Below are 10000 nucleotides of genomic sequence, written 5' to 3'. Positions count from 1 at the left end.
CAAAATCCCCCGCACTTCGGGGATGCCCTCAGCGTCGAGGAACATGTACTAGGGTGTATGTGCGACTCGTTCAGATCATGAGCTGGGATAAAGGTAAAAGAAATAAAACCTTTTCTAGTATCAATGATCAGTACCGGGGAATAGGATAAAATAGAAAAAGAAGTCCGTTCAATTCAGTATAAAAAAACTATATCTATTCTATTGTGTATGAAATTTATGGTTTCCGTTGGTGCAAATCCAATCACCTCAATTTAAGATGAGAATAAATTCTCCATTGGTAAAAAATGGTTATCCATTAAGCGGAGAAAATCCTACTTAAAAATAAAAACAGAAAACTTAGGCCCCTTTTGCAAGAACGGACTAACAGGGTTAGCTACCCAGCCAACTTTCATAATTAAATACCGTTACTGTCTAAGTAGATCTAATCGTGAAAGACCTATTACTGGATAATTCATGGGTAGAGCCAAAGAATGTGAACTATACAAGTTACCAATAACATTGATTAAATGAAGTAAAGGCTCCGGTGTATAGAGAAAACCTCACCGTTTAAGAAGTAACCATATAAACGAAGGAAGCCACTATTTCTTTATCCATTTAGATTTTTTATTTATTATATATATTTTGATTTTGATACCTAGTAAAATAGAATTTATTATTTCGAAGTGAAATGTCTCGAAAAAATAAAAATAGTGGTCGGGAAGGTTATAGTAGCCAAAGTCATTGGAATTGTTAGTTTATACATTGGAAAAAAGCTTTGTTATTAATAGACTAGGAAAGGGAAAAAGAATAACTGAAAGAAAGGAAATCTATTAGTTATTCGTCAAAGTTTCATTTATTCAATGACCAGAATTAGGCGGGGAAATATAGCTCGGAGACGTAGAACAAAAATTCGTTTATTTGCATCAAGCTTTCGAGGGGCTCATTCAAGACTTACTCGAACAATTACTCAACAGAAAATAAGAGCTCTGGTTTCGTCTCATCGGGATAGGGATAAGCAAAAGCGAAATTTTCGCCGTTTGTGGATCACTCGAATAAACGCAGTAATTCGTGAAATAGGGGTATCCTATAGTTATAGTAGATTAATACATGCCCTATATAAGAAACAGGTGCTTCTTAATCGTAAAATACTTGCACAAATAGCTATATCAAATAAAAATTGTCTTTATATGATTTCCAATGAAATCATAAAAGAAGTCGATTGGAAAGAATCCACCGGAATAATTTAAACGGAGTTCCCCGGAGAATGAACTCCGGGAGGGTAAAGTCAAAATGAATGAACACACCCAACAAGAATCTTTAGTCTTACCCGATTCTTTTTTTTCTTACAACATGAGAATTCAATATGTATTTTTCATATTTTTATAACAAAACATCAATCTACGTTTTAGTTATGATTTTACTTTTTATTCAAGTTACGAAAGAGTAAGCCTATTTATTTCTGGCTCGAAGACCCGCAGTTCTGGTGGTCGACTCGGTTCTTTCAAATTGTTTCTCATTATTAAGAAAAGGTAACAAAGATAAAATACGAGCCTGCTTTATAGCAATAGTAATTAATCGTTGTTGTTTCAAGGTCAATCTATTCACCCGTCTAGATAATATTTTTCCTTGTTCGCTAATAAATCGACTAATTAAACTCATGTTTCTATAATCAATTCGATCCCCCGATTGAATCGGGGGCAAACGCCTACGAAAAGATCGCTTGGATTTAAGAAAAGGTCGCTTGGATTTATCCATGGTTTGTTTAGTTTATTCCTTATCCCGAAAATCCTATTTCGGTCGGATCTAAAATGAATTAGAATAAATAGGATTTGGTTTGTTTATATTTAATTATGTTATATATAGAATGTTATTTTTACCCTTCCTTGGAAGGGTTACATACATGTGCTCGATTCGATCTATTTCTTTATCTCCCCATGCATCGTATGTTTGTAACAAAATGGACAGAATTTTCTTAATTCCAATCGATTAGGCGTGTTGTGACGATTCTTTTCAGTAATATATCTGGAAATACCCGTTGATACCTTATTAACACCGTTTCGAACACAACCGGTACATTCCAAAATAACCGTTATTCGGACATCTTTCCCCTTGGCCATGAACCCCCTTTGGATTTTTGATTTACTCAACTCTTCCATTTGCGATCCGAAACGAAGAAGAAGAAAGGAAGTAAAAATAGAAGTTATTAGCTTGAAATCCAATTATAAAAAATTCCCTGCAATCAATATACTAAAAAAATTTCTAAACTTTATTTCAAATCACAGTATTTCATTTACATTTAAGTACCTTGTATAAGAGTCTTGTCCTAGATCTAGGCCGACCCTGTTTATTCTACCTCCATCCCTAGTTAATTTTTGAATTTAATAATTTATTAAATTCAAACTTGAACCCAAGTCTCGAAGCTGTTGAATACACCCTTTCTTTTTCTCTTTCCTCCCTTTAAGGAAAAAAGAGAAAAAAGGGGCAAAGGATTAGTAAAAAATATTTAATTTTATCTCCAATCTTCGTTATTTGGTACCGTATCAATAACTAGAATCAAAAAAAGGGGAATGTCAACGCATCTGGGAAAAAACGATTAATCTCTATCAATAGACCTGCTAAAGACCCGAACCATAGAGTACTTAATACCGGTGCCACGGAAAGATATGTTTTTAGATCTCGCATTGAAAAATCTCCTTCCTTTTTTTATTGTAATCTAAAATGATAATGATAATACATATATGATCAGATGCATATGCAGTTAAGAACCTTGTACACGGAATCCCTAATTCAAATTGAAATTTACAACTATCCGGTAAATACAATTTTTCTTAAAACATAAAAAAAGGTCCCTTTCGTCCCGAGCATTCCCGAAAACTACTCATTTATTTTTACGACAGGTTCCGTTCCGTATCTCATACCTATATAAGACTTTTCTTTTACTATTATTATATGTTAAATGGGACCAAAAAGACGAAATGCCCATATAAATTGTATAGATCAATGGACGAAATAACGATGTGGAAAACAAGACAGGAATTCTATACAATGATACTGTAGACCAATTGTAGGGATGTAGCGCAGCTTGGTAGCGCGTTTGTTTTGGGTACAAAATGTCACAGGTTCAAATCCTGTCATCCCTACCTATTACTTCTTCGTTGAGCAGTAACGAGGGATTAATTAAGATCGATTCCAATTATATTAATATATAATCGTTCATTAAATTGGGGTTAAAAAAAGTGTCTTTACGTTCTTGTCTTTTATGATAAGAAAGCGCTCTTAGTTCAGTTCGGTAGAACGCGGGTCTCCAAAACCCGATGTCGTAGGTTCAAATCCTACAGAGCGTGATTTCCTCCTTATTTTTCTTAGATCAAATTAGACTGAAAGAGCTTCACTAACTTGAACCGAAATCTAAATTCGACCTCCTTTGTATTAAAGAAAGTAGGAGGTCAATCAAAAAAAGCGATAGTAATTAATCAAAGGTCCGATTGATCACCACGCCTATATTGTAAATATGCAGTTACGAATAATCCAGCCAAAGTAACAGGAATTAGACCTAACACGATTCCAAATAGAAAAACTTCAATCATTGCAATTTATTTCAAAGGAGAAAAAGGAGGTAATATCTATACCTAAATATTAATCTGAATTACCATGAATCTCAATGACCAAGAATTGGCAATTTATACGGAATCCTATCGAAAGATTTCTTTTTATGAATTGTGCATTTCAAATACTAATTTCAGATAAGTCGTATCTTACTCAGACCAATAAATAGAGCTGAGGTTACCGTTAAAGCCGCTAGTAGAAAACCAAAATAACTAGTTATAGTAGGCATGAAGGAGCTAAATGAAATATGTTCTTTTTGTACATATATGTTTCTAAAAAAGCACTTACCTAAGTTTCCTTAAAAAAAAAAGAGATATTCCAAATTGGCGTATAAAAATAAATTGATTCATCATCTACCACATCTACCCATCTCGCGATTCCAATCAACCGATTCATTGAGCAACTCTTGGGGGCTTCTATAAACTAATAAAAAGAACTGCCCCGTGTAACTTCACTCAAAAATTAAACCTTTTTAAAATGATTACATTATGGAAGAATATAAGAAAACTTTTTTATTGTCTCGGATCCTATTTCTATTTTAGAGACAACGTAAACCTAAAAAAAAGGATTACTTTCAGTAGATTCCGGAATAGGTTCATTCACTTAATATCTTGAACGAATGAGAAGAAAAAAGTTATCCCGCAATCACTCAAAAAAATATTTATTTTGGTCCAACTAGGTTAGTAATTTCTATTATCTTTTCTTTTTTACGTTCTACATTTTTTCTTTCCGTATTATAATTATATTATAAAAACTCGTTCTTGTAGTTAGGTCAAGAAAGAATCTTTTAATCTTGATCTAATACAACAATGTATGCATCAAAAGGGTTGATTACAATTTTTTTATTCTTTTCTTTCATCGAATAGGATTTACTACTATTTCTTATCTTACTTGTTACTGGACGACTAGCCAATTCCTTAAAATGATGAAAAAAGGATTCCAACAAAAACCGCTTCTACAACTACGAACAGGTTCTACCCAAAAACTAATACAAACTCATAATGGAGAGAAATAAACTTTGTTGCATAATTTGATATTGAATGGGGAAGCCTTGTACACTGACAAGCAACAAATAAAGTAAGAAAGCAAATTTTGAGTACTTCCTTTCGATAATGATTGAAAGTGCGTTGCTGTGTCAGAAGAAGGATAGCTATACTTATTCGGTATACTCTAAAGACGCCCTCGGTACAATATTGACGATCTCACAAAGATTTAGTTTTAGTAAATTGAAATTGACTTATCTAATCTTTTACGGAATCGATCCCCCTTTGACTGTACAAGAATATGTGGAGCTCAGCATGTCTGGAAGCACAGGAGAACGTTCTTTTGCTGATATTATTACCAGTATTCGCTACTGGGTCATTCATAGCATTACTATACCTTCCCTATTCATTGCGGGTTGGTTATTCGTCAGTACCGGTTTAGCGTACGATGTATTTGGAAGCCCTCGGCCAAACGAGTATTTCACAGAGAACCGACAAGGAATTCCATTAATAACTGGCCGTTTTGATCCTTTGGAACAACTCGATGAATTTAGTAGATCTTTTTAAGGAGGCCCCAATGACCATAGATCGAACCTATCCAATTTTTACAGTGCGATGGTTGGCTGTTCACGGCCTAGCTGTACCTACCGTTTCTTTTTTGGGGTCAATATCAGCAATGCAGTTCATCCAACGATAAACCTAATCCGAATTATAGAGCTATGACACAATCAAACCCGAACGAACAAGATGTTGAATTGAATCGTACCAGCCTCTACTGGGGATTATTACTCATTTTTGTACTTGCTGTTTTATTTTCCAATTATTTCTTCAATTAAGAAAACAAAGGAGAATAATAATTATAGGCATTCTCTCTTAGCCCATTCGGAAGGCTCTCATCTCATAATTATCCATGACTGTTTATGTCTCTAGCATGACCACTTGACGAAATGTGGAGGGAAGTGGGGTAAATGGCTGATACTACTGGAAGGATTCCTCTTTGGATAATCGGTACTGTAGCTGGTATTCTTGTGATCGGTTTAATAGGTATTTTCTTTTATGGTTCATATTCTGGATTGGGTTCATCTCTGTAGTAATCAGATTAATTGAGTTGTAACTTGTAGCCATGAAAGCGTAAGAACTCAACGGGACCTCCCCCCTCAAATCATACAAAGAAGGGAACCCCGTTGAGTTCTTAAGAATTAGAATATTTTTTCGTATAAATGGCAAGACTCCATTCTATTTTTCTGATGATGTTTTTGTTTTTGAAAAATGAAGTTCATTGATCCATGCGCCCGTTGCTCGATAGTTTCTATCGATACTTTCAAAGTTAGAAGAAAGAATAAATTACTCGATTTCCTAGATGACATACTATCCTCAAATAAGAATAAAACCTTAGTATTTTTTTTGTATCTCATCAAAATATCAATTTTTGAAGTTTATTGAAGAAGTTCTATTTACTCAATAAACCTCCCTCTCTTTTGTTTGCCCACTATTCTATTTTAGAATTTATAATAATAATAAAAAATTATATCTATATTGTAATATATATTGTAATTGTAATATATAAAAAAGTTCTGATATTATCTTGAAAAATTAAAAACTTAGACTAGTAATCTTTTACGAATAGGATAAATAATCTTTTTTTCTTTCGACACAAGAAAGAGATGTGGAAAATTCCTTTTCTTGTGTCGAATACTAGGAAGATGAATAATCGTCCCTATAATTTTGTGTTCCACGCATTTATCCGTTCTATTCCCCGCTTACTTATGTCTAGTATCTAGTTTAATTTCATTCAATTAGAATCGAAAATACTATTAATGAATTTTATTACATAATAATACCACCCCAATTTTTATTCAAAAAAAGTAAAAAGTCTTCTTCACAATCTACATACTATGACTAGGAATGCGGTACAAGGAATTCCCGACATCCCGTAGACAAACAAGTATAAAAAAGAAAAAGTCTTTTCATATTTTTTATCATAAAAAGTCGTCAAAAATTTTTGTTCTTTTTACATTATGAGCTCAATGTCGATAAATCCACGAGTCTAGAAATTCATTTCTGACAATTGAACCTTCTCGAACTGTTTCTTTTTAAGAACCAAAAAGATTTGTGCCAAAATAACAGATGCCAAGAAGAACAAAAGGCCTTGGACACGTAAGGGGTCTTGAAGTACTATTTCTGCATCTCCCTGGCCAAATCCGCCCACATTAGGATTACTCGTCAACGGTTGATCCAATTTGATAGATTCGCCTTCTGAAACAAGAAGTTCTGGCCCTGGAGGGATAATATCAACCACTTGACGTCCATCCGATGCATCCGCTATGGTTATTTCGTAACCCCCTTTTTCTTTTCGTATTATTTTACCTACTATACCTGCTGAGGTAGCATTATAAACTGTATTGTTACTTTTGCTCCCGTCGGGATAAATCTGACCCCTTCCCCTGTTTCCGCCTACGTATATAGGATATTTTAAGAAGTGAACCTCTTTCGTAGTAGCGGGGTCCGGGGAAAGGATAGGAAAGGTTATTTCACTATATTTCTGACCAGGAACGGGGCCTATCACAAGAATATTTTTTTTATTGGGGCGATAGCTCTGAAAAGAAAGATTGCCTATCTTTTCTTTCATCTCGGGGGAAATCCGATCGGCAGGAGCTAATTCAAAACCCTCTGGTAAAATAAGAACAGCCCCTACATTCAAAGTACCCCTTTTACCATTAGCAAGAACTTGTTTTAGTTGCATATCATAAGGTATTCGAACAACTGCTTCAAATACAGTATCTGGAAGTACCGTTTGTGGAACTTCAATATCCACGGGCTTATTAGCTAAATGGCAATTGGCACATACAATACGACCAGTCGCTTCTCGTGGATTTTCATAACCTTGTTGTGCAAAAATGGGATATGCAATTGAAATAGATGGCCGAGTTATGATATATATCATGAGCGATACGGAAATGGATCGATTTATTTGTTCCTTTATCCAAGAAAAAGTCTTTCTAGTTTGCATGGTCCAACCATTGAGCCCAAAAATGTCTACAATAAATTTGGTAGGTCGCTAACCTAGTTCCCTATCCGCAATTCTGCTATTTACTGGAATAATTTTACTGGAATAAATAATATTAAATTTAATATATAGAATAAATCTTTGGGATGGGTAGAAATTGAAAGAGTAAGTATGCTTTTACATGCTTTGCTTCTGGACAACTACAAAGTAAGAAACGCTGTAATTGAATTGGATTAATATCCGTAGATCCTTTTTTATTCATTCATTGAATGATAAATCACTACAAGTGACGGAGAAACACAATTTAAATAACGAAAAACCCAAAATTTAAATAGAGTATCTAGAATGACTGGAAAAATACAAACAAGACTAGATAGAATTTGATCATTATGAGCAAATCCAAAATCTTTGTAGACAAAGCCAATCATTAGTTCCCAACCACGAGTCGAATGGAATCCGATAAAAAAATCTGTTAATAAAAGAATCCAAAAAGCTTTTATTGTGTCACTTAAGTTATATATGAATTCCTGAGCCCAAGAGTTAAGAATAACAAGTTCTTCATTACCCAAAATAGAATAACCGCTTAGAATAACGAAACAGATTATATTTGTCGAGAAGTGCAAAATCGTATGAATATGATCCTCATTGTGTATCTTGATTAATTGGAGCGTTTCTTTGTGGATTCCTATACGAAGGTTTTGTAGATGTGTCTCTGAGTCTTCCTTGATCATTTCCTCCAAAAGAAGGATTTCTTCCAATTCTATGAAATTTTTTATAATATTCTTTTCTTGAATATCATTCCAAAAAATTTCAGATTGCCTAGTATTCCACCAATCAGTAACCCAAGATTCCAGACTTTTATTAAATGAGAGAGAAATCCACCAGGGCAAAAATACTATAGATGCAAGATATAAAAGAGAGGTGAATGCTTTCTTTTTTGACATTTTTTCATTTCGTCTATTAATTTTTAATGAACCGACCTCATTAGTTGACTCTACGCCATCCAATATTTCTCTCATGCATGAGTTCTATTACAAAGTATCGAACTTATTAATCTATTCACTTTTTTTATTTGTGATTTCGGAGTTAGTCTTTGAATGTATAAAGAATACAGAAATAGATTAAGAATCCACTTCGAATTCAAAGAATTAACAAAAAACTATTCTATTGTTTCCAGATATAGTAATTGGTTAAATTCGAAGCAAGTATCCCCCTTTCGACGAATCGATGACTGCCTGAAAGAACCGCTTTATTTAAGTATTTAAGTAATGAATATTATTTTCTATCATTATATCAAAATATCTTCTATTTTAAAAAAATTTAACTGACTACTCAGAGCCCGGAATAAAAAAATTGATGTATTTCGAAATACTTTGATATAAAATAGAAAGGATGAATTCATTTTTTCGATTTGTTACTTATTTTTTTGTTATTGAATTAAGTTGTGTATATTTCCATACACATAAAAGACCACAAAAAAAGTTTTGTTTTGTGGTTGTTACGTTACGTATACGTCTTCTTTGACTAGAATGAGCGTTATGAAGAAACTTCAGTTAAGTTATGGTATAGAAAAAAAGGGGTATTCTTTTGTTTTTATTTCCTGCTGAGAAAGCATTCATTATCTCAGCTCATTTCTTAAAATACTTCAATTGGTACACGCAAGAAATAGGCCAATTCAGCAGCTTTTTGTTCGATTTCCCGTGGAGTAACATTCTCATCAGTACGAGTCAAGGGAATGGCCCCCTGGCCTCTGATATCCATATAAAGGACACGGCGAGCATAAATACCCTCTTTAACTTCTATTCTGACGGACTGAATATCCTTTATAAGGAATCGTAGGAAGATGCGACGATTTTTTCCAGGGAATCCCCAACGAAAAAGACACACCATTCCTTCTTTTCTATCGAATCGATCATAACCACCCCCTACATTCCACGAAATTGTGCACCACAAATAGGAGCTAATAAAGAGACCCGCGATCCCATAGAAAGACATCACAATCCCTTGTGGAAAAAAAAGGATTTGCTGAGACGGAAATAAAGATATCAAGTTTCTCCCAAGATAACTGGAAGTTCCAACCAATAAGAATCCTAATGAACCTAAAAAAAGGATAATGGCCCAGCATAAATTACTTGTTTTTCGCGATCCCGTTATAGGTTGTATCCATATATGTTCTGATCGACAACTCATACTTGATCCGGTTTCGTTTTATTGGAATTGAGAGAATACCCTAGACTTTACTCTTTTTGTTTCCGAAGTAACTCTCATCAACTAGTACTTAGTTTGATCTAAACCTTTAAGAGTAATTTATCAAGTTGGTTAGATCTAAAATAAAAACATACCCTTCGTATGATCCCATCGATATATATATATAGATATAGATGTACCAATTTTACAGTTCAGCCATCCGGCGATCCTGATATTT

At 33.9% G+C, this 10000-nt stretch overlaps 2 protein-coding genes and 2 non-coding genes across 4 annotated transcripts in view; 2 read left to right on the top strand and 2 right to left on the bottom strand.

Annotated features, from left to right (window-relative positions):
* Positions 1-7578, bottom strand: part of LOC135150698 (cytochrome f) — an 8914-nt gene extending 1336 nt beyond the window's left edge. The window contains exon 1 of the mRNA XM_064087578.1: positions 1-7578. This exon is cut by the window's left edge and continues 1336 nt beyond it. Coding sequence (XP_063943648.1) covers positions 6616-7578 — 963 coding nt within the window. The 3' untranslated portion in view covers positions 1-6615.
* On the top strand, positions 3046-3119 carry TRNAP-UGG (transfer RNA proline (anticodon UGG)). The gene has a single exon. It is a non-coding gene; the product is annotated as a tRNA-Pro (tRNA).
* TRNAW-CCA (transfer RNA tryptophan (anticodon CCA)) lies at positions 3250-3323 on the top strand. The gene has a single exon. It is a non-coding gene; the product is annotated as a tRNA-Trp (tRNA).
* A 701-nt stretch (positions 7579-8279) lies between the features above and the next one.
* Positions 8280-9765, bottom strand: LOC135150707 (photosystem I assembly protein Ycf4). The gene has a single exon (XM_064087613.1). It carries the CDS (start codon positions 9763-9765, stop codon positions 9211-9213), a length of 555 nt encoding a protein of 184 aa, XP_063943683.1. The 3' UTR covers positions 8280-9210.
* Positions 9766-10000: the final 235 nt, after the last annotated feature.

The sequence above is a fragment of the Daucus carota genome, chromosome 1 (genome assembly GCF_001625215.2).
Source record: "Daucus carota subsp. sativus chromosome 1, DH1 v3.0, whole genome shotgun sequence".
Classification (NCBI taxonomy): Eukaryota; Viridiplantae; Streptophyta; class Magnoliopsida; order Apiales; family Apiaceae; genus Daucus; species Daucus carota.
This window is presented reverse-complemented; position numbering and strand designations above follow the sequence as displayed.

Excerpts from the sequence above, each read along its gene's own strand:
- LOC135150707 (XM_064087613.1), bottom strand. The coding sequence starts at position 9,765 with ATGAGTTGTCGATCAGAACATATATGGATACAACCTATAACGGGATCG.